Source organism: Mesoplodon mirus, assembly GCF_964341445.2.
Source record: "Mesoplodon mirus genome assembly, chromosome: 10".
NCBI classification, from domain to species: Eukaryota; Metazoa; Chordata; class Mammalia; order Artiodactyla; family Ziphiidae; genus Mesoplodon; species Mesoplodon mirus.
In genome coordinates this window covers 27,254,302-27,281,188 of record NC_138986.1, presented here as the reverse complement: position 1 = coordinate 27,281,188, position 26,887 = coordinate 27,254,302, and the positions used below count along the sequence as shown (strand labels likewise).

The window sequence follows — 26,887 nt, the reverse complement described above, 5'->3', positions numbered from 1 at the left end:
ATGGCTGAGTAATATTCCATTGTATAGATATGCCACATCTTCTTTATCCATTCATCTCTGGGGGCTGTCTTAACATCCAATCCACCGTGAGTCTAGGATGCCTTTCTGCAGTGTTAAGACTGAAAACTACATTTCCCAGATTTCCTTGCAACCAGAGGGTCTGGATGTGATGCAGGTTCTGAGAATCGGGTGATGTGAGTGAGGCTTGAACGATGTAGATAGCACTTTTGGGCTGCTTCTGCTGGCAAGAAGGTCACGGGACTGTTGGTTTCCTCTGCCCTCCCTGGCCAGTGTTCAGCATTCCCGCATCAGCTTCCCGAGGGACAAGAGGCAAAGGCCTGGGAACCCATGTTTTGCTTGTGTGGCTCTAGCAGAAAGTTCAGTTGTGGTGGCTTCCTGATCTCTGGATCTCAGCAAAGGCAATATGTTCAGTGGTTCCAGGGGTGGCTTCCTGAATTCTCATCTTCCTGAGTGGGAGAGGTAGTAGCTCTCCTAGTGGGTCCTATCTGCTGTGATCTGGGAGTCATTCCTGAGGGCCCAGTCTAGAGCATGCTCTTCAGTCCTTCCAACAATTTTAACAGTGTTTAAATCCCCCTCTGCTGAAAATACTGTGGTGGTTTCTGTTGTCTGCAACTGACCTCTGATTTGATACAAAATCCACTGGAGAAAGGATATTCCAGAATAAAGGGCTAATCAATAATTCAAAAGCTGTCAAAAAGTAAAGATGAGGATTTCATGCATGCATGCAAGCATCTATCCATTGTAACAATTAACATTGCTAAGTCCCTAATGGGTACCAGGTACCACACTGGACATTTGGGAATACTGTACAAAGATGAATAAAAGTCCTTCCCCTCAAGGATTCAGTCTAGTGGGGGAGAGAATCATGAATATAAATGTAATAGATTGTGGCAAGCACAATGATAGAGGCATATTCAGAGAGTTAGCATTAGAAAAGAGGAAGGGCACCTAACCTAGAGTGAGACTCTGGGAGGAAAGCAGGTTTCTTGACGGGAGAAACACAAGCTAAATATTGAAGGATGAGTCTTTTTATTTAGTTAATAAATACCGAATGCTTACTATGGGTTAAGCATGGTGCTAAGATCTTTATATGCTAGACCTCATGGAATCCTCCAAACATTCATATGAAGTGGAGAGTATTATTAGCAGAGGCAACAGAATGAGCAAAGGCAGGGATGAGAAACACTGTTCCAGCTGACACCTGAAGATAGGGCCCCATCTCCCACCCTCTGCAAGACGGTAGGAGCCCAACTTTGATAAGACAACAAACCCAGATGAGTTTCACAGGGACCAGCACCTCGCTTCCAGCTTTTTGTAGTTTTTTACCTCTCTGGCCTGCTCAGCCTCCTTATTCCCTCATTCTCCCCCTAAAACTCTGTTTCAGATTTGCTTTTATCAAAATATACCACCAGGTACTGATGTTATGCAGGAGGAAACATATAGCCTTAGCTGCCAGCTTTTACTGGAAGGTATCTACCAAATGAACTTGTGACTGGTGATTAAATTGGCCTAAACCAGACTGCAATGCTGTGGAAAAGGCAACTAAAAGCCCATGCACCCTCATTCCGTGGAGAGGGTCATATTTGATCCCTGAGACCTTCCCTTAATGTAGTGCCTATTGAGGACCTCTTTAAGATCAGTAGGTGAATACTGATCTTCAAGGGCTGGACAGAAAGCATTCTAGCCATTGTAAAGGTCAAGGTCATCCTCTGGCACTTAACAAAAGAGTTAACAATTTTCTACCACTTCTAATTAAAACTTGATTACTTAGAGGCATTCGGTTTGCTAATGATTGCTTAAATTAAGTATAAATGAAAAAAGGAAAACCTAGCCAAAACAGAACTCCTGCTCTAAATTTTAAATCAACCTATTCTGTATGCCTGTTCAGAGGAAGCTGGTTGAGGTTAAATGAAGAACAATCTGAAAACTCAAGAATCAACCTAAGTGAAGTTGTCACATATGAGAAACCTAAAAGTAAAAATAATGTCATACACATTTTATTTGGTGTTTCATGCTAGGTCGATTAAAAAAAAAACAATTTGGTTGAACAGATTTTTCTTTTAATTTGACTATGTGTACATGGACAACTGAGAATAGGGAAAAACCCCAAATTAATGTTTTTAACAAATTATAGCTGTTACTAAAGACGGTATGCTTGGATTTTAAGGAAATGGCCCAGTAAATGAACAGCCCCTCATTCAATCTAGATTAATCAATCCCACTTTTAATAAAAACACATTCTAGTGGCAGAATTTTATCTTTTTAAACACTCCATAATAAAAAAAATGCGTTCCCTCAGTGTTCTCTCGCCTTCAGTATTTAGTTATTAGTAGTCTCTCAAATGGTAAAATAAAATTGAATTTATATTATCAAATGAAAGTGCAAGTTTGTACAGCCAAGCTCAGCAGCAAAAGTGAAGAAGGATGAAGGGTGAAAGCTGATGGATGCCACGCAGAACAAGGACCTTCAGGAAGGTACCATCCTGCCGTGTCCTGGGTGCCAAACACAGTCCACATTCCATCATTTTTTTCATTGCTCTTAAACGAGCAAAACTAAATTCTCTTTTTTATTTAAAGAAATATTAAATCTTTATTCTCCCCCACCTCCAAATAATTTGTGATCAGGTAAGGCAAAGGTAAGTCCCACCATCACTGGGGACAGCAGCAATAAACAGACTTCAGAAATAGCCCTGAATCATCAACAACATTCTCTCATGGTAACATAAGGAATGCATCTCATAAATCAAATTCTGCAACGTTGTCACATTGTTCTAATTTATTTGATTAGTTTATCTGAAAAAACTTTATAAATACATTATTTAAGAGGACAGTAAATTCTTTTCTTGCTCTGAAAAAATAATGTTTTTTCTTTCCACATTTTAAAACTGTTGAGTATGTTTTGCAAAAGGAGATGCAAGAAGAATGGGACAGTGGGGTCTGCAGAATGTCCATGTACAAGTTGCATTTACAAGAACCTGGTAATCTGCCTCTACAAATAGAGCTCTTTGCAATAATATTTAAACAAACAGGCTTAATTTAAACATCTCTCCTATTCACTCTACTTGTTGAACCAGGAGGTACTTATATTTCAAGTATTACACTGTAAAAGGTAAAAATTTTTGTGCCAATGTTACGTTAGCTTTTAAAGTCCAAAATATCTATGTGAAAAATCATGCCTACTCGGCCCATTTCTTTTACAGCCAAATGCTCTCGTCTTTTAGAGAATGCAGAAAAATATTGATTTCCTAAGAAGGAGCACACTGGAAAAAGCCATTTTAAAGTACTGAGGAACAAGGGAGGGTTTCTTTTTCTCTACTGGCGAAAATTATTAGAAAAGCTATCCAGTCTGTTGTCTTTAGCTGGTTTTAATAAAGTCTTTTCAAAATGATGGTCAAGAAATCTTTAGAAAACGGAGGAAGGGGAGATGCTCCTTTGTAGCATGGAAGGAATTCCATTAATTGTAGAAATTCTTATTAAATTTCTGCTTTGGTTCTTTAGAAGAAATGCTCATATAACTTCTATATTAGGAGACAGAAAAAAGAACAGATTAATATGACATTTATCTAAAATCTTAAAGAATACTACAGTAATATCTTACATTCCTAAAACTTTACCATGCTTTTATATACATTGTCTTATATAAGAATAGGCAATTTTATCAGGATCCGTGGTCTTATATGTAAGTGAATTCTACCACTAATAGGAAAACATGTCTTTTTCTTTAACTTAGGCTATATATCATTTCCTTTTCCAAACGGCGTTAAGTCAACTGTACTTTTCTTTGAGAACAGGGACTTCACATTCATTTGTCTTGAATCCTCAGTACCTGATACTTCGGGTTCCAACCATACGTTGGAGGTTACATAAATGTTGGTTGATAAGTAGTCATGACCACAAAAGAAACCTAACACCACTTAATATCACAGACACTGGACTATGTTCCTAGAGAAGGTATGGAAGAGTGAGAATGAAATGACAGGTACATCAAAAGGTGATTTAAAGCCTGGCGAATGAAGCAGGAAGTCATCTGAATGTTCCTCCCATCTCTCTGAATCTGTGACATGACAAAGCAGGAAGCTGCACCAGGAATGTTTCCACCAACACACAGGTTATCAGATTGTTCTCAAAGCCTTAAGAGTCACAATGTCAGGCTTTATAGCTTCCATTGACAGCTGGACCTTCTTCCTTTTACAATCTAGAAAAGTAGATCACTAAAGGAAAGTTACACTCCCCAGGTCAGTATATTAGAGAAGGAAAAAAGACTAGCTTCATTTGGATAGGAGGTTCAAAGTTGGCTTTTCCAACCAGTTTTAAAGTGGGAAATACGTTAAAAGTGCACAGATGGAATCTAAATGACAAAACAATTTGACCACAAATAATGCTTTACCGACTCATCTATAAACATCCTGAATTTGCTTGGCTGTCTTCATAACAGTATAAAAAGATGCTGGTCAATACATGAAAATGAGGTGCTGGGAGAGAAGCTGATAGAAATCAATGAGGTTTGAAAAGAGATGGAGCTGGATTATCCCACTTGTCCTTGACACTGATGGGACTGTGCTGTTGAGTTACAATGAGCACTGCGTTGGTAATTTTTTTACGTTGTTATTTCTCTGGGTCCTGTAAAGCTACTGTTCTTTTTGCACAATGACTTCAGGTTAAGTGTGAGTTCCAGAGACAGCATATAAGAGAGTCACTTGCAGTTTCAACAGCTACGGTCACTCAACAAGGGATGGAAGGCCCTTGGGCTCAGTATGCTCCTAGTCTGGAAGATTAGTCGCATTACCTTAAACTGTAACTATCTTATTACATTTAAAAAGGACAATAGTGTATCATCCCAGGTTGCTAAACCCAAACGAGAGAACAATGGTGGGAGAACATGTTGGCAGTCTTAAAATATCTGAAGAGCTGAGAAAGATGGAATAGAAACCAAACAAACCTTCTCTCTAGTGGACAGAACTAGGTTCAATGGCCACTCAGTTATGGTCGTTTGTCTTAATATGAAGCGTGTTCTGGGCACACAATATGAAGCACTGCCACTGGGCAATGAGTGCCGCTCCGGGAGGAGAGGCCCATGGATACCCAGTGGGTGCTGCGGGCCGAATTTCTACACTGAGTGGGAGAACAAGAGGGGTCCTAGAAGTTGCCCAACCCAACTCAAAATTCAACTTCTAATGACCCATGCACAATCTCTTCCACGTGGCTTATTTGGTCCCTTGAAGGACAAAGTGTGCCACAGTCACACAGCAGAAGGTTCATTCCCTCTTGGGTGTCACATATTTATTTCTGATGATTACTGAAGGGAGTTCGAGGCAAGCTTACCTGCTGTCTGTTGTGTTTGAACACCATCTACCTGAGGCAGGGTCCCAAGTGTCCCTTCATCACCAAAGGCCAAAATAGGATTCAAAGGAATGTCTGGACTCTCGCTGTTGGTGACATCTAATCTGGATGGTTTAGATCCAATGGGTAAATTTATAATTTCTTCAAAATCTTCATTCTGAATTGATATTCCATTTTCATTTGGTTGTTTTTCCAAATCGGGAGTACTAGGGCGTTTGAAAAATCAAAATCAAAAGGAGTTAGTATTAAAACTGGAAAACATTTTTAGGACAAACTGTTTTATAATAAATACTTTTATAATCTTACAATCGAAATGTTAGAATGATTGACCTCATCATTACTAATGAAAATGGTGAATTGTGACATATTTGTACTTTAAATTCTTATTTAAAAAAACAGCTTTTTAAAATAAAACTTATCAAATGGACCAATTTATCAATTAGAATAGATCCTCATCATCAACAGTTCTACATATATTTAACACGCCTGTCTACTGCAGGCATTTTATATCTCTTTGTCTTATAAAGAGTAGCCCTTACTAGGATCTGTACTTCAGAGATGAGGGGATTATAGAGGGGGATAATTTGCACAAGTCACGCAACTACTGGGAAACAGTCCAGATTGAATGCGTGATCTCTGGTCCTATGTTTTTTTCATAATGCCATTTTTTATAGTCCCAGCTATTCAAATCCCAGCCCTTCCTGAATGTCTCCAGCTTCCTAAAACATGTGCATAGTTTTATAGGTAAATTGTTGAAGACCAACCTTCTCATCTTTGCCCCTTAAATCTGCCTCTGACCCCACCTTGATTCTTATTAATTCATGGTTAATATCTTGGATTTTTGAGATACATTTAACTGGCCAACAAATTCTTAGTTTCTACCTATAGTTTCTCTTAGGGTTTTTTTTTTTTTTTTGGCTTTGTTGGGTCTTCGTTGCTGTGCGCGGGCTTTCTCTAGTTGCGGCGAGCGGGGGCTATTCTTTGTTGTGGTGCGCAGGCTCTAGGCCCACAGGCTTCAGTAGTTGTGGCATGCAGGCTCAGTAGTTGTGGCTTGTGGGCTTGGGAGTTGTGGCGCACGGGCTTAGTTGTTCCGCGGCATGTGGGATCTTCCTGAACCAGGGATCGAACCCGTGTCCCCTGCGTTGGCAGGCAGATTCTTAACCACTGCACCACCAGGGAAGTCCCTCTCTTAGGTTTTTCACTTCCTTCACACACTCCATAACCAAATAGGCAGCCTGTTAGGTTATATGTTCGTTATTATGCTTTACAATGCAGCAAAACAATGCCTGTGCACCAAATGAATGCTAGATTAATTTTATTGTTCACTTGATCTGACTGCAGCAGTAAACATATTTGCAAACTTCATAATTTGTTCAGTGGCTCATGTATAAAAAATGACCCTATTTGACAAAATTCTAGAGTTAAAATTTTCAAATGGAAAATATTAATAAGACTAAAAATGTGAAACAAAAATTGTGCCGGTTTTAACTTCTAATACACACTCATCATAAACAATGTTTATCTGTAGACAGAGATCTATGGAAGAGATCAGAAAGTCAGGTCTCTACTGTCAGTAATGCCAACAACTTGAACTTTAGTTAGTCTTTTTCCATCTCCTTCCCAAATGGTGAAAATGAAGCTAGTAGACGTCTAATCTTTCCATTGTTTATTTTTGTTTTGTTTTGTTTTAGGCATCTTTGCTTTTTTTTTTCTCTATTGAGGAAATAGTTTACTTTCCCCAGTCAGTGAGATACATTGACTTTGTGGAACATATTCTAAAACATTTCTGATTTGGGTATTATGGTATTTTTTTGTTAATTATTAAACTCTTTCTTCTAGAAAAAAAAAAAGATGCCCGACCTAAGTGCTTCACAAGGTATTGCAGGGTATGTTGAAAATATTATTTGTAAAAGTGCCATGGAAGAGAACATAAAAATATTATACAGATTCAGACTATAATGGTGCGTTTCCACTATTTCACTAAGGAGGGGAGAAGAGGCTGGGCACCACAGTAGCCTACATTAGTGCGTGTGCACTCGCACACACACCCCCTCCTAATACCCGCCGTTCTAGTGCTTGTGCTGCCACGTCCATCCTCCTGCTCTTTCCCAGTACCAATGGGCTTTCTGTAATCATGGAAAGAGTCTTGGCACTCATCCCAGAGAGCTTTTTAAGTAGAAGTTTTGGTAAAAGAAATGCATCTTCAAAGCCCCTGTTCCTTGACCACGTCAACTCCCGTCACCTTCCAGGCCTACGTGTGCTGACAAGCTGTAATGGCAACGCTAACCCCAGGCTTGAATCAACAGCTGACCTCATTTCCCCTCCCACTCTTACCCAACCACCCCACCCATTCTAATTTGTTAGCAATTAGAGGAATAATCATGCCCTATGCTCTGGATGAACAATTATTAAATGTTCAGAGGACACTGTGACCAGCAGAAACTATAAAACTGAAGCTGAAGTTGCTGGGGTTAGGGTTTATGGATCTGTGTGTCCTCTTAAGATACAAGTACCGGCTTTTGAATTCCTCTTCTTTGGCTACTCTCTGGAGGTTGAAGTTGGATGCAAGACTCTTGAAGATATGTTTCAGGTTCTTATATAATGATTAATCACTTGATTTTACCACTGAAGAGAGTCAGCTACAGTATAAGCTAATTTTATTCCTCAGAGAGAATTATCAGTGGCTTAAAAAACCTATCCCTCGTTATAATAATGGGGTTCTCTGTGGTACTTTTTATCCTTTTCTAAAAATCTCTGACATCAATGAATTAAATGCCATGAATTATAGTAGTTGGAAACGAGTATTTTATCTGAAAATCAAACTATAACTAAAAAAATGAAATATCACTTAATATATCTCTTGGGTAATTATGACAATAAATTTATTAAACATAATCAAACGCTTATTAAAATCTCTCTTAGGAAAATTGTTTTCTTTGGTATTATAGTGGGCAAATTAAAAAAATTTTTACTGTCCCACAAAGATATACATAGATACCTTATGACTTATGGACATCTTAGGATGCCCATCTTAGGACAACTTGTCTTTTCATGGCTTCCAACAATATAAAATGTTGTATAGTATGTGTTTTTAGATTAAGAAAAAAATTTATGTATATCAAATCATTATGCCATATACCTTAAACTTATACAGTGTTGTATGTCAATTATATCTCAGTAAAACTGGAAGAAAAAAAGATCTTAGATCTTAAAAGACATTTTTCTATCTATTAAAAAAGTTAATTTGAGGAGCTTCAATTCTCTTATGGTAGCAAAGACTCTGGCATTAGAGACAGAACTCATAATTCAGTAAATTCTGAAAATTAAAAAGTTGCAGCTGAAAAATTTGGACATTATTATAAATATTTCTACAAGTTCTCTATGACTGGGTTTTTAGGCACAGGCTATGATTACCCTTAATTTTCATTTTTGAGAGCACTCTTACAATGCTATCAGTATAAATGCAAGGGAACAGAAAGGCAATCTTTCTTTAACCCACACTTCTTAACTATTGTTAGCAACCATTTGTTTCCTCAATAAGAAGCTCTACTACTAGTAAAAGAAATATTGGCATCTAAATTACTTTTACTAAGGAACAAACCTGTGACTCACTATAATATTATATACAGTGAAAATACAGCTACTGTATATCATCAAAGGGTGTGAAGATGGTCCAGGATCATGCCAAATACATACAAAGGAGAGTAACAAATTATTCCTTGTAATTTTTTTTTAATAGCCACACAAAAACCTCACCATCATATTTAGAGATTCAAGAAAAAAAGACATTTTCCTTTTCTCAGATTACAGAATTACTAGCTCTACCAAACATTAATGAACCTAAATAAATCTTCATGTTAAAACTCAAATTCTGTCTGGCCCCAGAAAATTCTGGCAGGATTGGTGGGGCAAAAACCGTGGTGCTTTGCTCTAATGTGCGTCAGTAAGAAAGGCCGCAATTGTCTAACTCACCTCTCCCCAGTCACTTCTGATTGGTGTGAGGTAACCACATGGGGGCTGGCTGCTGGTTCTCCTTGGCCTGGAGAGTTTGTCGTATTTGGAAGTGCAGATACCGCTGGACATGGCAAAGAAGATGGAACAAAGGGTTACTACTACTCTACTATCAAACCCAAACCCCAGGAGCCAGAATGCCTGGATTTATGTCCTGGCTCTGCTACGTACCAGCTGTGTGACCCTGGGCAAGCCACAAGTGCTCTGTGCCTCAGTTTCCTCATGGATAGTAATAGTACCTAACTCATAGGCTACTGTGAGAATTAAATGTATTAACACATGCAAAGTACTCAGAACACTGCCCAGCATATTGTAAGGGTGGAAATCAGTGCTGTGATTATTTCTGCTTGCACCAAATTGACTTTGGACAAAAAAGTATGTAATACTGAAACCAAAGCCATTGATGAAGATAACAGTAAGTTGATTTGGTCATGCTGATGCTGAACAAATTATTACTGGAGGATTTGGAGCAAATCACCATGAAATACCCTAAGTGATGAAAAATATTTTGGAAAACTCAGTTTTAGTCCCACTGAAGAATGGTAGGGATTTCATGCATGGAAGGCCAGTGAATTGTACCTAACTGTGCTACCCAGTCATTCAATATTCCCCACTGGAGTCTAGCGTGAGCAAACAATATTGACGACTGACTTTAAAATCTGGGCCAGGTTTACGTAAAGTCTTAAGAAGAGACTAATAACTTAAAAGCTGCCAAAATTTGCAAAGCTGGTAATAGGAATCTTCTGAGAAGACTTCTGATAGGTCTGCAAACTCACTTGCCTGCCCAGCCTAGAATTCTCTTTGGAGCACTGGTGATACCATTCAGTCCTCAACCAAATGTGGGACCAGGAGAAGAGGAACATGTGTTAGATAATCCTCAGGCCTCGTTTTAGCACTACTAACTCAAACCAAATTTATTATGAGTTGATAAACACAGGTGTGATGACTGACAAGTTTCACCTTCCTTCTGGCCATTGTTCATTCTCGAATTGAGGTACAAAGAATAATCGAAAGAACTGATAGGGGAATAGCAGGAAGAAGACAGATGGAAAAACAAAAAACCAACAAGGAGCCCGGCCATGTACAAACTACAGCATCGGCTCCTCAAATAAGCCTGGGTTGGTGTAATTTACATTCTAAAATGCTCATTCTGATGACTTACTGGGTGCCATGCCTGCTTTAAGCCTACATGTATTACAACATTCTTGGAGGCAACCTGTTAAAAATGCAGTGGGGTTAATATGCAACCATTAGGCCATTCTCCAAACAAATATAATTAGGACATCTTTAAAAGAGAATGAAAAGCCCCACACTGAAGGGATTATGACATAGAGGAACTCGGATAGCCTCTACTGAAGTAAAACCAAATCCCCAAATACTAATATTTTACATTTGAAAATCCTAGAACAGAGAATGTTCTTTCACATAAATCATTTCATTTCATCTTTACTCCAGTCTATAATAAACAGTAAAAGAAACTGAGGTATCTCTGGTCCTTTCTTTTCATATTGATACTGCAGATGAGGAAAGAGGAAGACTGAATAATGAATTATCGACCAACCACCTGTATGTACAATCATGAAGACCACGTGGAATCACGGAAAGAGCCAAATTACAAGCTGGTGACTTGGACTCCAGCTGTGCGAGCTGGGCCTGTTACTCAATCTGAGTTCTCCCCGGAGTTAGGGACCTCGGCTGACCTGCTCACACTGAATCCTAGCACCTACAAAAAGGCCTGGCACACAAAAGTTTTCTGAAAATGCCGGCTTACTCCAAGATAAAGCATCTCCTATCTCACAGGCCTGCAATGGAAATTAAACAAGAAAATGTATGCAGATGTATCTGACACAAAGAAGGCATTTAATAAATATTAGTTGAGTGTGAGTACTAAAACACTAAGATAAATTTTACTTTTATATACACCAAATTTGGTTTACAATCACCAAGAAATTAATCATCTTTGTCCAAAGCCTATGGCATATGAACAACATTCTAATGAAATTTCAACAAATTTCAAATTTTAACTCTATTCTGAAGTCAGAACTAAAAGAAATAATATTTCTTAATATTTCATAATAATATTTAAATCCTTTTCTGAGAATTGCCGTAAGTACAAGTTGTCAAAACGTTTAAATTTAATGTCCTTAATAGCAAATATAAACACAGATTCCTTTAGCAGATAGTAAATGACAAATGAAATTTAATTTTATAAACTCAAAGAACATTCTTCTGATCGTGTGTGTATATACACATATACGTGTGTATACATATCTATAGAGGCATACATACACATAGATATATAGAGAGACATATATATGATATAAAATGACTTAAGATATTAAATACTCCATTAGAGTATAAACAAATGTGAAAAAAATCTTCTAGAAATGCTAGAGATTTTTAGATAAAGGGGATTATTTGTGGACTAGATGAGAAACACCTAAGCTTCTGTGAGTCAATGAGTATTTTTATTTTAAATCAATGTTTATCTTGAACTCCATAGAATAAATTTAAAAATTCTATATTTGTATTGATTTCAGTTCACTGAAATAAATACCTGTTCCTCTAATGAGCGCTCCCTTGGTTATATCTCCATTTCTCTGATCAACGGTTTTCTAACAAAGAAAAAAAAAAAAAGACTTTTTAATGTTAAAAATACAAATGAAAGTAAAAAAAAAAAAGCCATTAAGAATAGTTTAAAAAAAAAGGCCATCTCAATACCTTATCTGAAGCTTCTGTTCTTCTGGTTCTTTTCATTATCTCCTCAAGCCGCTACAAAAAAGGCAGAATTAAGCAAACAGATCAGATATGGAAAGAAAGCTAGCCTGGCGCATTTCACTGACTAAGCAAATAGCAGGGCATTGAATCATGTCTATTATTTTGGGAAAACATAATTGTCTTTGTCTTAACTGGAGTTACTCAAAGAAGGTGACATTGGCTTAAGCCACATGAATTGGAAGCAACTGTTTCTGGTGAAGCCTGAAAACACCAAGAGCGATTTCTTTGGATACTGAGAGCTACTTCAGTTAACCTGGAATGGGCAGGACACTTTTGTTTTCTGATGGCAGTGAGCTAGTCTCTTGGTCTTGAGCCGGCTTCAATCTAGGCAGAATCAAGAGCAGTGAGGGCGCCAGGCTGCGGGGGCAGACGCAACTACCTTCTTCCTCTCCAGGCGCTCCTGCTCTTCTCTCTGGAAGTGCTTCTCCCGTTCCTGCCGGACCCTCTCTGCTTCTTCCCGAACACGAGCTTCTTCTTCTTTCTGAAAACGGGAAGTCGGCATCTGCTTCTTACACACAGGCTGGCTTTGCCCGCTGCCCCAAAGTCCCGGGGCGCCCCAGGACGGAGAACGCGAGGACCGCGAGCGCGCACGGGGGAGACACGAGCACTCCTAACCACACGCTCAAAAGCTTCCTCTTCTCATCTGGGCTGCGCCTTGCCCCATCTTGAGCCAGGGCTGCGCCGACCTGCTTCCCGGGCGGGAGCCGGCGCCCCCCTACCTGTTTCTGGATGCGCTCCATCTCCTCCCGCTCGCACCGGGCCCGCTCCTCCTCCTGCCGCCGCAGCTGCTCTTCCCTCTCCCTGGCTTGCTGAGCTTCCAGCTGGCGGGCCTCCTCCTCTCGGCGGGTTCTCTCTTCAGCCACCCTTTGGGCCAATTCTTCTCGCTTTTGTCTGGAAAAAAGACAAAACAAGACGAAGACACGTGAGGGGACTTCCTTGGCAAGGCGCGATCGCGTTTGTGGTTCCCGCGAGAACAGTATGTTGGGAGGTCTGGCCAACAGCATCCACTGATACACGTGAAGCCACCCTCTCTCCTCCTCCCCTTCCCAGCCTCCCATTGCCTCGTGGGAAACAGACGCTGAATGTATCCACTCATATTCTGAGGAGAGCTTGTTTTCTTTTTTTTAAAGGATCTGCAATATAACTATCTTTAAAGGCCGAGATCTGTTTAATCCAATAATGTGACTTTTTAGTAACGAATGTAACGCTCCCCTCCAAATCTCTGTAAGTAAATAAAGGTTATAACGTTCTGTTTCAGTACAGGGACAAGATGGACCATGTAAGCTCCCTGTTGGGACCAAGGGTAGGGCATGTCCAAGATGGCGGCCCAGCACTGGGGCTGCCGTCCTTTCCGGAGAGGCAGTTCTGCTTATTTGAAGAAGAATTATATTGACATTAGCTTTATTAGCTCCAGAAGGGGGCCAACTAAGCAAACTGCCCCTGGCGTACTGTCTGGCAGGCAGTCATGGGGCACTTAACTATCTCACGCAGCTACCCTCTGAGAGGAATACTAACTGGAAGGAAGAAAACATGAGCTGTTATTATGCACCTTTAAGATAATAAGAAAGATAATGAGGAAACATGGAGATGAGAGATATGTTAAATAAAAAATTAAGACTGAATGGGAACATATGTATATGTGTAACTAATTCACTTTGTTATAAAGCAGAAACTAACAACCATTGTAAAGCAATTATACTCCAATAAAGATGTAAAAAAAAAAAAAAAAGACTGCACAACTGTACCTCTACTGTGGTTACAATTATGCAAATCTATGTGTGTATGTATATACTTATGCATGTACATACACCCACACACTGTTCAGAGACTGGAAAGGGTGGCCCAAAATGTACACAATTATTGAAATCTGGTAAGAATATGGATGATTTTTTTCTCTTTAAACCTTTCTCCTTTGAAAACAAAACAAAAAACCCCTTCTCCATCAATTTTGTTGCACTGTCATTATAATAAGAAAATAAGAAAATGTGGCTTAAAAAAGTTGCTTAGTGCTCAGGGGAACACCAGGGGAGACTAATTCTGAAACAACTAAATAGATTCACCTTCAACACTACTATTACCTCTTCTCTCTGAAGACTTAATCCAAGGTGTCACTAGGGTGTCACTGAGCAGTGTCGCTCCTTTACCTTTCGAGCTCTTTCGTCTCCCTCTTCTCCCTTTCCTCCTTCTCTCTCTGCTCTCGGGCCAACCGCCTCTTCTCAGCTAGCAGCCTCGTGGCCTCTTCCGGGTCAGTGGTGCCCGCAGAGGTCTTCAGAGAAGCACTGGCAGTCACAGTGGATGACGGGGCCGGAGTGGAGGCTGGAGCGGAGGCTGGTGCTGAGGCTGCCTCCGGAGCAGCTGTACAAACAAGTACAAGGAGAAAACCAACTGGAAACAAAAGCCAAAGAACAACACAAAAACTAGCATCCTCCGCACCCCAGGCCTCGAATTCATCGCTATAAAAGAAAAGGGAATGTTTATTACTGTGCGTTCTCACGGTTTCACTGTATTCTATCTGTAACCGGGCAACAGATAACAAAAAGCTGCATGTGTAAGTGAGACATCCGAAGCTGACACTCTGTCACCAAGCCTTATTTTTATACAAGTTAAATCAGTTAACAACATATATCGAATGTGTACTAAGTACAGAGCCTCATGTTAGGTTCTGTGGGAAGTTATACCCCAGGAAAAAGGAAGATGAGATCTTCCATTACGTTAAAAAAAAATTCCTTCTCTTTAGTGACTATTCATCACTAGAGGACTCAAGCCTTTCTGTGACCATGCCCAGTGTCCATACCACAAGCCCGGACTCAGGCTGGAAGAGACCAAGGAAGAGGTCTCTTATGTCTACCCAGAGCTGCCTCCAGGTCTGAGGAGGGAGGAACCAAGAGCCTCTTCAGGAGACGGCACCTGTGCTCCTTATACATTGCACGTCTCCACTGCCAGTTCTGATGCCAACATGCAAGATGAGAGTAGTTCTCTGACCTTATTTGGATTCAGGAAAAGGACCTAGGGGGCTGGTGCGCCCCTGCCATAGGCACCAAGGTGAGGTGTGATCCCTGGCACCTGATCACTCCAGACCCTCCTTTCAAGACCTGCATTTCTCCTGCTGCTCCCACAGATTTTTCTTTGCCCTCAGGACACTTTTTGGCCTTTCTCTTCTCCCTCTTTCCATGCAAACAGGTATTGGACTCTTCCATTCCCTTACTATACTATCATTTGTCTTGAGTCACTATTCTTTCTTTGCCCCCCACCCTCTATCTTCAAATTAAGTCCTAAAGAGAAAACTCTTGAATGAAGACAATTTTCAACAAGATACATTGAATTTCTAGTTCCAGGTGATTTTAAACTTCTAAACAGCATCTGGTTAACCTGGTAGAGATGAGATCCACTGGGTCTTCTGGAAAAAATTCTGACCCCTGTCAATCACATATGCTAAGCCAGTGGTCCCCAAACTCCAGTACACACAGGATAACTGCCACTCTATTTTATCTGGCAATTCTGCACAAGAGTCAACCGATGAGCTTAGTATCCTTCAGAGTCCTCAGATCCACCACGTATTCTGATTCAATAGGTCTGAGGTAGGGGCAGTGTTCTACAGTTTGAAACATTATAGATGTGGTTTAAAAATATTTCCCTAAATTCTTCGAAAATCCTCCCTTTAAAAGATGGAGGCTAATCCCCCCAACTTGAGTGTGAGCTGAAGCTAGTGACTTGCTTCTAATGAATAGTATGACAGAAATCGTGACTTCTGGGACTTCCCTGGTGGCACAGCGGTTGGGAATCTGCCTGCCAGTGCAGGGGACATGGGTTCAGTCCCTGGTCCGGGAGGATCCCACATGCCGCGGAGCAACTAAGCCCCTGTGCCACAACTACTGAGTCTGAGCTCTAGAGCCCGCGAGCCACAACTACTGAGCCCATACACCACAACTACTGGAGCCTGCGTGCCTAGCGCCCGAGCTCCGCAACAAGAGAAGCCACTGCAATGAGAAGTCCGTGCGCTGCAATGAAGAGTAGCCCCCGCTCACTGCAACTAGAGGAAGCCCGTGGGCAGCAACGAAGACCCAAAGCAGCCAAAAATAAATGAATAAATAAAAAAAAAAAAGAAAAGAAATCGTGATTTCTGCATGTGTGACTTCTGAGACTGGGCATAAAAGATACTGTGGGCTCCTCGTGATTCTCTCCCCCAGCTCGCTCACTCTGCAGGAAGCCAGCAGAGCGGACAGACTGTGAGGACATCCAACAGCCCTATGGGGAGGTTCACATGTCATGACACGAAGGCCACCTGCCGACAGCCCTGTGCATGAGCCATCCTCTAACAACCCAGCTAAGCTGCTCCCGAATTCTTGACCCAAGACTCTGCGTGATATAATAACTGTTTGTTGTTGTTATTAAGCTGCAAAGTTTTGGAATAATTTGTTACACAGCAATAGGATAAATAATAAAATGATTCTGATGCAGGTGCTCTGAATACCACATTTTGTCAAATTATTGGACTCGGCCAATGAAAGGACTCATAAACCACACCTGAATTAATATGCTGTGGCTCTGACAATAGGCTGTAGGATGGATGATACTTTCTTTATATGTAGGAAAGTTATATTCAAGAAAAGTTCCCCAGATTAGCCTTAGAGTAAAATTTCCATGTGCCCAATAAGGGAAAAAAAGAAAGAAAGAAAAAGCTAAGTCAAAGCAGTGCAGGAGAAAAAGGAAGAGTGAATAAAGAGAGCAAGCAACCCACACTCCACCACGAGTCAGTGGATTCCTACCAGGAGCAACCTCTGGTTCGACAGGTGTCCCCTCTTCAACTGTGGCTTCTTCTACCTTCACCAAAAGTGCCCTGCCCTTTAGTGAGGGCTCATTGGCAACTTTCTGAGGTTCCTTCTCAGGGTCTTTTCTCTCAGGTTCCACTCTGACTTCTCTCTTGACGGGGCGGATGTTGCCGGGCGAGGGGGGCCGGACCTGAGCAGGGGCAGGTTTGACTGGTCCAGGAGGCATGGAGGATGCTGGTCTGGGGGTGCCAGGCAAGTGGGGAAAGGACTTGGATGGGAGCCTGGTCAACAAACAAAGTAAAGAGAAAGGGGCACATGAGAACAGGCTTGCCAGAACCTTCCTTTCCCCATACCTCTACCATGTAATAGTCTTGGAACACCAGTACGGAAGAGAAATGAAGATATTTAGCTGTGTGAATGTGTCTTTTATGTGGCAAATGCAGAAGTACTCACTTTAGAGGCTCATTCCAGGTTTCTTTTTTCTTTCCTTTGAGGAAAAATATTACTCCCCATGTGAAGGCCAAACAGTGTGGGGAGAACAGTTTCTTTTCAGAAGACAGAGGCTCTTAATTCTCCAACATGGAACAACCCTGCCAGCCTCTTACATTTCACTTACCAAAGTCGGGAGGAAGCTGGTGATCTGCCTTTGGGATGAGATGGAGATAGAGCCCTTCGGGTGCCGGGTGTGAGGTGGAAGGGTAAGTTTTCTCTCTCCCTCTCTCTTTTATAGCCCTAAGTTCAGAGGAACACAATAATTAGATTTTTCCAAGAGCGGGACAATCACATTCACAGTATTCAACAGTGGAGCTGCAATCCACTGAATGGCTTTTGGGAAAATTTCCAACCTTTGCCATGTATATCCATTCCACCCCAACAAAAGGCCTTTATTAGGTTAAAACTGAACATTATAATTGAATTAACACAATCTGACGCTAATAAGAAGGTTCTGGATGTGTGATCTGGACTTATATTTGTAAAACAACAAAACAAAAAACACTTTTAGAAAGCACCTGTACTTTGTATCTAAAACTACCGGGAGCAATATTTCTCATAGTCTGGTTTAGCCCACACAAATGTCAAAATAAAGGTCACTTTCAGCTTATCCCCCCTACCTTTATCTCTTTTAATTCTTAAGCAGTTTGTTTTTTTGTTTTGTTTTTTTTTACCCTGGAACACACTATAGCTCAGTTTATTTTTATTTTTTAATTTACATGTCTGCTATGTCAGACATTAATTCATTTTTTTCTTTATACTGATGTTATACAAACAAGTCCTTCCTCACTTAGTGCCCTCTTGCCCTTGAAGGAAAAGTCAGGTTCAAGGTGAGAAATTTCAGCTATTTTTAGTCTTCCTCATTAGGGATGAAATGGAAATCTCTGAGGTTGGGCCAAAACATCAGCCCTCCTATGACTGCATACTAGGAATTCAGCCAGAGAGATGATACCCTTCCTAGGTAGAAATGGGCAAAAGGAAACCCAGAAGTGTTCTGATAGTCTCAAGTCAACAAAGACAAAAACAAACAAACAATAAACCCCCCCAAACCAAAACACAAACAGAAACAAACAAAAAGACAAGGCACAGGGCAAGGGAGAAAGTACTCATTCCAAGTATCTGAAACACGGCCAGCAATGTTCTGGGATGGGAACAGATGCTGGCTGGAGGGACCTGTGTGGATGCCTGTCAGTCCTTCACTCTGTGGGATCCTTGCAGGAAAGCAGACTGAGGGTGCTAGGGACGGGGCAGAACAACACCTAGCCTCAGGGCCCAGAAGCTGGCGTGTACCTGCTTTTCTTTCCTTTCCTGCCTGGCTCAAGCATCACCCCCCTTCTTTCTTCCCTCCCCTTTTGTTCCCTTCAGCATCTCTTCTAATTGCTTCTATTTTCCTTAGTAGCATCCTAGTTGATGGACTGGGCTATAGGTGGGGGAAAAACATCTCAGTGTCAAATAATACTCAATGTCTCCCCAGAATTTCTAAATAAAACAAATGAAGGATGAGGCAGGAAAGAGCTTCACAGGGTGTGTGCCACCTCTATATCACTTGCAGCTGCATGACCACCCTTTGTCCCCGTCTCTGGTAGTAGAAGGCAGGAGGCAGGGTACTGGAGAACAGCTGCAGTGCTTGGGTAGCAGAAGCAGCAGCCACCATATGGAACCCTCTTGATAGGTGTACAGGATGGCAATTATGCCTCTGGTAGATCAAGTTCCCAGAGTGGAAGGTACAGGGCCCTTCCCGAGGGAGGTTGGGGTTAAGCACCTTGAGTTGCTTTTCTTTCTTTTTCTCAAAACATTTTAATTTGGCTAAAGTCAGATCAAGGAGAGACCTGAATGGGAAAATAAGTCAGGAAAGGTAATTTGTCATGTGGAAGATCTGGGGACTAATGTCATCGTCTATGCCTTGATAAGACAGGCATCTGGGAATAAATCTACATTAAAGTGTATAATCCTCAGAGTCTTCTTTTTGTTAAAGTGCCACTGAACCAATTCTTTCTTTCTTAAAACTGACCTCCCTTTAATCACCTTTAGGGAGTAGGGGGAACAGGGAGAAGCAGTTTGGAAAAATGCTCAGTATTTGACATAACACCCTCCCAGGCAGGTAGATAGATGCTTTTACCCTCTTAGTTCTTTCAAATGTCTTTCCACTGGTCTTGGACCCAATCACCTATTTGAGTTCCACACATGTAAAGATGCTCCTGATTCTCATCCTGACCTGAGTTAACAGCCAGTGGTCTGTACAATAATCTTTCCTGTTAACACCTTCCACAAGACTAAGGTGGAACACAAATAGCAAGCCCATGTCAGTGGTCTAGGCAACTTACCAGCAGGACAAAGACTTTAGTTTTACAACTAGAGTTAGGTTCAGAATACAAATAACCCACAAGAGACACAATATAAACAGATATTCAAAGGCAGCACTGTACAAGAGAACAGTGATGATAGAAATGTTCTGCACCTACACTGTCCAAAATGGTAGCCACTAGCCACATCTGGCTATTTGAATTTAGACCTAAATTAATTAAAATTAAATGTTAAGTTTAGTCTCACAAAACATATTTCAAGTGCTCAATATCAGGCAGTTGAATTTAGATCTAAATTAATTAAAATTTAATAAAAATGAAAAGGAAGTTAAGAAAATGATCCCATTTACAACAGCATCAAAAAAAGAATAAAATACTTAGGAATAAACTTAACCAAGGAGGTGGGAGACTTCTACAGTGAAAACTAGAAGGCATTGCTGAAAGAGATTAAAGAAGACACAGATAAATGGGAAGACATCTAAAGTTCACAGAATGGAAGACTTGTTATTGCTAAGATGTCAATACTATCCCAAACAATCTACAGAATCAATGCAATCCTTATCAAAAGCCAACATCATTTTTTGCAGAAATAGAAAACTCCATCCTAAACTCATATGGAACCTCAAGGGACCCTGAATAAACAATCTTGAAAAAGAAGGACAAAGTTGGAGGTCTCACACTCCCTGATTTCAGAACATATTACACATCTACGGTAATCAAAACAGTATGGTACTGGCATACAGACATATAGACCAATGAAACAGAATAGAGCATCCAGAAATAAACCCTTGTGTATATGGTCAAAGGATCCTTGACAAGAGTGCCAACACCATTCAATGGGGAAAAGACAGTCTTTTCAACAAATGGTGCTGGGAAACTGGATATTCACATGCAAAAGAATGTAGTTGGACCCTTACCTTACACCATATACAAAAATGAACTCAAAATGATTAAAGACCTAAATGTAAGACTTCAAATTATAAAATTCCCAGAAGAAAATGGGAAGCATCATGATTCTGGATTTGGTAATAATTTCTTGGATACGACACCAAAAGCACATGCAATGAAAGCAAAAATAAACAAATGGGACTTCAAACTTAAAAACTCCTCTGCATCAAAGGATATGATCAACAGAGTAAGAAGGCAACCTACAGAATGAGAGAAAATATTTGCAAATCATATCTGATAAGGGATTAATATCTATAATGTATAAATAACTCCAACAACAAAAATTAAAAATAAGATTAAAAAACTTAAGATTAAAAAATGGGCAAAGGACTTGATTAGATATTTCTCCAAAGATGATATACAAATGGCCAACAAACTTATAGAAAGATGCTCAACATCAGTGATGATTAGAGAAATGCAAATCAAAACCATCATGAGGTATCATCTCACACCTATCAGGATACTATTTAAAAAACAAACAAAAAAAACCAAACTGAAAAACCAAGTATTGGTGAGGATGTGAAAAAACTGGAAGACCTTGTACCCTGTTGGTTGGAATGTAAGTAAAATGGTATTGTCACTTTGGAAAACAGTATAGCAGTTATTCAAAAAATTAAAAACAAAATTACCATAAGATCCAACAATTGGGTATATATCCAAAAGAACTGAAGGCAGCATCTTGAAGAGATATCTGCACACCCATGTTTGTAGCAGTACTATTCACAATAGCCAAAAGGAAGAAGCAACTCAAGTGTCCATCAACAGATGAACAGATTAACAAAATGTGGTGCGTCTATACATGTATACGTGTATGTGTGTGTATATATACACATACAGAAATATATATGTATAGACACACACACACAATGGAGTATCACTAGCCTTAAAAAGAACAGAAATCCTGTCACATGCTACAACGTGGAAGGACAGACCTTAAGGACATTATGCTAAGTGAATAAGCCAGTCACAAAAAGACAAATACTGTATGATTTCATTTGTATGAGGTATCTAATGTAGTCAAATTCATAGGAACAGAAAGTAAAATGGTGGTTGCCAGGAGCTGGCGGAGGAGGATGGAAGGTTGTTGTTTAGTGGGTATAGTTTCAGTTTTGCAAGATTTAAAAAGTTCTAGAGATTGGTTGCACGACAATGTGAATACACTTAATACTACTGAACTGCATACTTAAAAACAGTTAAGATGGTATATTTTGTTATATGTTTTTTGTCACAATTAAAAATTGCTTAAAAGAAAATTAAATTTCAAATTTGATCTGTCAGTCTCATTTGCCACATTTTCAAGTGCTCAGCTGAATTCCACAGTGCAGCTCTGGAGTATAAATGATTTGTGAGTCGTTTTCTGGCAGTAGGTATTTGCCTAAATATTTAATTGCAAAGAAGTGAAAAGGCAGCCAATAGATCAAATACAGAAAGAAGGCACTAAAAAGACAAAAAGAAAACCGGTGAGAAAATATAGGTTTTGGATCGTATGATGACAAATTCCTCTCATTTAATCTGTTGGCCAAGGATCAGCTCTCACCCTTCCCTCCTGGAGTGTTAATTTTTGTTTTTATCCGTAACAAGGTATTTTTTTCTTTGGTACACGCTTTTCTCTACCCAATAAGTATCCAATGTTTGGGGCCAAAACTGTTCTGCTTAACTATCGCTATTTGTCCACAGCTAAGATCCCTGAGGCACCAAAGTGCTAATGATGGAAGACTTCCCAGACATCAAAGGTAGTTTCACTTCTGGCTTGAAGGGCTGGGCATCTGACTCAATCATGAATTAAACGTTGACTCCTGAAAGCCCGAAGGGCTTGAAAGAAAACTGCCTGTAGGCAAAGCCATCAAGCTCCCACAACCCTTGAATTATCCTCCAAGGTCTAAGCAAAATCCTTTTAGGTGTTCATCAGCTTTATAAATCTGAATTGCTCTGAGAAGTTAGGATTGAAAAAAATTGTTCCAGCCTTTCATGGGCCATGCTATTGCCATGAGAGAGGGGCAATGAGAGCTTCTGGTGGACTGGGAAGTCCTGTAAGACTAAAGTACAACGTCTGAAGACCACAGAACAATGTCTATACATTTCAACGGCTACCAAATAACACACAGTTTAAATAAAACAAAGAAGAAGAAAGATTCTTGGAGACATGCACGTGACCTCATTGCATTTATAGCATGGTGAAAATTAATGTTAGTTCAGCCACCCTGTCAGAAACAACAGGTACAAATTATGTTCTTCACGTGCAAAATGTGAGTCTATAACACAGCCCAACAGCCTTTCAAGAATTACTTAGTGAATAACTAGTGTTTTCAATACTTTGTCCCTATATTTTAAGACCTGGGCCTTGACACGGATTAGCTAAACAGACAAAAATTCTTTATCTTGCTTTTTAGTGAACCACATTTAGAGTCCAGCCAGCTTCTGGACAGGGTTGGAATAAAATGCAAAGGCAGCAGTCCAGGCCCACTTCCCCTTCAAAGGTTTTCTTACGTTCAAAAATAAAGTATGTTGGCATTGCACTTATTTGTATGGCGGCACCCATATGGCAGTTCAGCCACTCAGACATGCTTGAACAAAGGACAATTTTCATCTTCAAATTCAGATTTTCAGGGGGGAGCAAAATCGCCAAGTGGGGAGGAAGTGTGGGGACAGCACCACTCAGCCAGCCGGATTCAAGACTGGTGGGACGGATGGGAGGACGGATGGGAGGACGGATGTCAGCATTGCCTGGCTTACACCCTCACTGCACCTCGAGGCGGTGTCCACTACGCACAGAAACAGGGCAGACTCGCCAGGCTGCTCCCAACAGCTACTCACCGCTGTGCCGTGAACAGTCCTCCTTCGCGTGGAGCCCTCCGGTGGTGTTACAAAGAATTTTGGTCGCTCCATCGGATTTCTAGAGTGTGCAGCTTTGTAGGGCATGATGTTGATGGGGCTGCAAGATGCTGAACGAGGACACATGGGGATAACTAGGGTGCAGGTGATTGTTTTACACGCAAGAGTGCCAGAGGAGCAGTTGAAGGAAAGCCAAAAGCAGGATCAGGAAAAGGAGCAAAGCGGAGATAGAGAGAAAAGTAGGGAGAAGGTATTACCTAAAGGTGTCCAGACCATCATACTCAACTCTCCTCAAGGTCCTATTAGTTTACAGTGTGTCCAAAAGGAGGGCATGTCCAAATGAAAAATCTGGAATATATAAACTATTTGGCTATTTAAATACTTATTAAAGATATAGATGTAAGCCAATAATTACAGAGAGCAATGGTCTTATAGTCCCATAAACAGATGGTTCTGGTAAAACGCTACATTAGTGACAGATAATTTTAAGATAAGGATTGTTTATAATTCGATTTTTCCTAATAGCTTTAAGACGGAACAAACGGTGGAAAAACAGCAAGTGAGCAAGCAGGCAAGCAAGATATACTGCAACTATTTTGGGAGTAAAATTCAACCACCACTGGGGAAAAAAAGCAACTGAATTTTTAAGATGTTAAATGACCAAGTCTTATCAGGTATTAAGACTTGTTACAAGAATAACTAATAATTTCCAGGAAAAAAATTCTGTAAATGTTTTATCTACTTAAAGGCAAATCAAATGCATGCTTCTGGGTTTTCCCCAAAAGCCAAGGCATTTGAAGGTTCATAACAAGCAGCAGAACGTATGGGGAAATGGGATGTCATCATTTAAAATGGTGAAGGGAACATAAATATGTTAGAATTGCCAAAAATAAAGTTGAATCACGAACAGCTGTTGCAGTTTTACTCAAGATGGAAATATTTTTTTGAAAACCACGTAGCTTCTGACCATTCACCTTCAAAGGAACATTATCATTAATCAAGTGATTCTGAGTAACAGTGGGTTTAAAGAAATTCACAGAACACTGCGTAGGTATCAAACATGTGGGTACTAATGTTCCAAGGTTCATTTTCAGATCTCATCCAGAAATCTTGTTTTCCAGCAAAAAATAAGACAATTAAACATGACTCCTGAGGGGAATGCTATGTATTTGGACCATGTTATAAAATGACTTTACCCAACCTTAGCCATTGTAGTAGCAACCCTTTAAAGAGACTGTTAGGTCAACTGAATATAATAGTATTAATAAATTAAAAACTCAAAAGTTAACAGGACAAATTCAAGGTAATCTCAATTTCAGAATTATAGGTAAAAACATTTAAGTGTTTTTTTGGTTTAGTCTATAGACAGAAAGTCCATCAGATTGCATCTTTGTTCCTGTGTTCTCTTTCATTAAATGCCCTGCAGTATCTTCTGGTTATCACTGAATGGTCAAGGTGGTGAGTCGACTGGAAGCTGCACTCTCTTCTCCCATCATCTGAAAACAGAACCCTTATTTCTTGGATAAGCTGAAACACTTTGCATTCCCTCAGTTCTCCTTAAAAGGTATATGTCTTACTTCCAAACTGACATAAAGCTTTGCCTCAGATCTGAATCGTGAAGGAAGTTTCCTTTGTGTTGTGAAGAAGGAGACCCTCTCCTCATTTGGTTTACTGTGATCACAGGGAAAACTGTTTGAAAACAACCTTTTCTCAAGTGCCACAACAAAGCACTTGCCCTTCCCAGACAAAGAAAGAGTTCATTAATGCAAACCTCTTCCAAGCCAATCAAATGCCTTTAAAGAAGAACATCCTGGCACAAGGCACTTCTGTGGGATTAATGACCAAGAGAGGCACACACAGCCCAGGGCACAGCCAGAGGCCATTAACTGCTCAAGGATCAAGAAACCCTAGATGACAGCCCTGCTCTGAGGCCATGGGTCTGACACTGAAAAAGGAATGAAGCACAGAAATATGATTCCTTTTCCCTCTAGTGGAAAGTAATAATTTCAGGGGTATCTGTGGAGCACTTCCTTGGAGCATTTCCTGAGACCACCGTGGATGTACCCAATCTCATCATGCCTCTGGTTCGTTCTTTTTTTTTTTTTTTTTTTTTTTTTTTTCCTTTTTGCGGTATGCGGGCCTCTCACTGTTGTGGCCTCTCCCGTTGCGGAGCACAGGCTCCGGATGCGCAGGCCCAGCGGCCATGGCTCACGGGCCCAGCCGCTCCGCGGCATATGGGATCCTCCCAGACCGGGGCACGAACCCGTATCCCCTGCATCGGCAGGCGGACTCTCAACCACTGCGCCACCAGGGAGGCCCTCTGGTTCGTTCTTTATTATAGTGCTGAGTTAATGTGAAGGAAAGGAAAAAAATATCCTTAAACCTACCTAATGTAGTCCATACAAAAATCCTCAAATTTAATTCTTCAAGAAACATCGCCTGGCTAATTCTAAGGATACTACATTTCATGGAATTCATCGCTGTTCTTAACAGCAACGACTGAAAAACCTGAAACCTTTAAATCAATTATTCTAATAATCTTGCCCTTCTGAAGAAATAGGAAGAGCAATATATGATTGTTGTTTTCTCTTCCCTCCTAGAGTGCCCTCCATATCCCAAAGTAGTTTTATTAACATAAAATTTCTTTTATGGAAATGTGTTTGAGAAAGCCTTCCACAATATCTGTATTTCTTTCTACTACTGGTAGCAAGCGTGCATTAATTTAACATATTCAGGATTTTCTATGTGAAGTAATGGCTGCAGAGAAAAGATAATGCAGTTCAAGTGGTTGGAGTGCAGCAGAGAGAATAATTACATAGTAGAATAATAACAACATTTATTGAGTGCCTACTACGTGCAGGTACTATTCGAAACATTTTACATGTGTTAACTCATTTAATCCTGAGTTCTAATAATCCCATGTATCATGAATGTATTTTTAAAAATGGGCAAGAAAAAAACCAACCCAAAGCAGTGGTCACAATGAAACATATGAGACTCTGATTTCCAATTTTCAACTGCTCTTATTACTTGTTCTGGGAATTTGCAATCACCAAATACCCTAGGAGTAAGGATGGCTGTTTTGATTTGCTACTGTAACCCTGGCTCTGGATGTAGGTCATCCCCTCGCCAGTGGCAACTGGATATGAGGTAAGCTCAAGGGACGACACTAAAATGGGAAGACAAGAAAAAATAATCAAGGAGAGCAGATGGAAAAATAAAAGTGATGGGAAAAATGTTTTTGAGGAGATAAGTGCAAGAGACGTTTACGTGAATAATTTCAAATGGAAATTTCTAAACCCAACAGTTTTGGTTCATTAAATATAAGCTGTTATCAATGCAATAATAGGCAACAATGATCTAAGGAATGTATTAATAAAACAGGCAACTCAAG

General features: G+C 40.2%; 1 protein-coding gene across 3 annotated transcripts in view; it reads right to left on the bottom strand.

Annotated features, from left to right (window-relative positions):
• Positions 1-1,812: 1,812 nt before the first annotated feature.
• MAP7 (microtubule associated protein 7) overlaps positions 1,813-26,887 on the bottom strand; it is a 163,704-nt gene continuing 138,629 nt past the window's right edge. For 2 of the 3 annotated variants that reach the window (XM_082634393.1, XM_082634394.1), the window contains 11 exons: positions 23,476-23,603; positions 17,535-17,650; positions 16,916-17,199; positions 14,294-14,504; positions 12,869-13,040; positions 12,529-12,630; positions 12,093-12,143; positions 11,929-11,986; positions 9,333-9,435; positions 5,343-5,566; positions 1,813-3,538 (listed from right to left, as the gene is read on the bottom strand). In XM_082634393.1, the coding sequence (XP_082490519.1) occupies positions 3,528-3,538; positions 5,343-5,566; positions 9,333-9,435; positions 11,929-11,986; positions 12,093-12,143; positions 12,529-12,630; positions 12,869-13,040; positions 14,294-14,504; positions 16,916-17,199; positions 17,535-17,650; positions 23,476-23,603 (1,460 nt within the window). In that variant the 3' untranslated portion in view covers positions 1,813-3,527. Of the gene's footprint in view, positions 3,539-5,342; positions 5,567-9,332; positions 9,436-11,928; positions 11,987-12,092; positions 12,144-12,528; positions 12,631-12,868; positions 13,041-14,293; positions 14,505-16,915; positions 17,200-17,534; positions 17,651-23,475; positions 23,628-26,887 lie in introns of all 3 variants that reach the window. The other variant, XM_082634395.1, reaches the window with a different exon arrangement.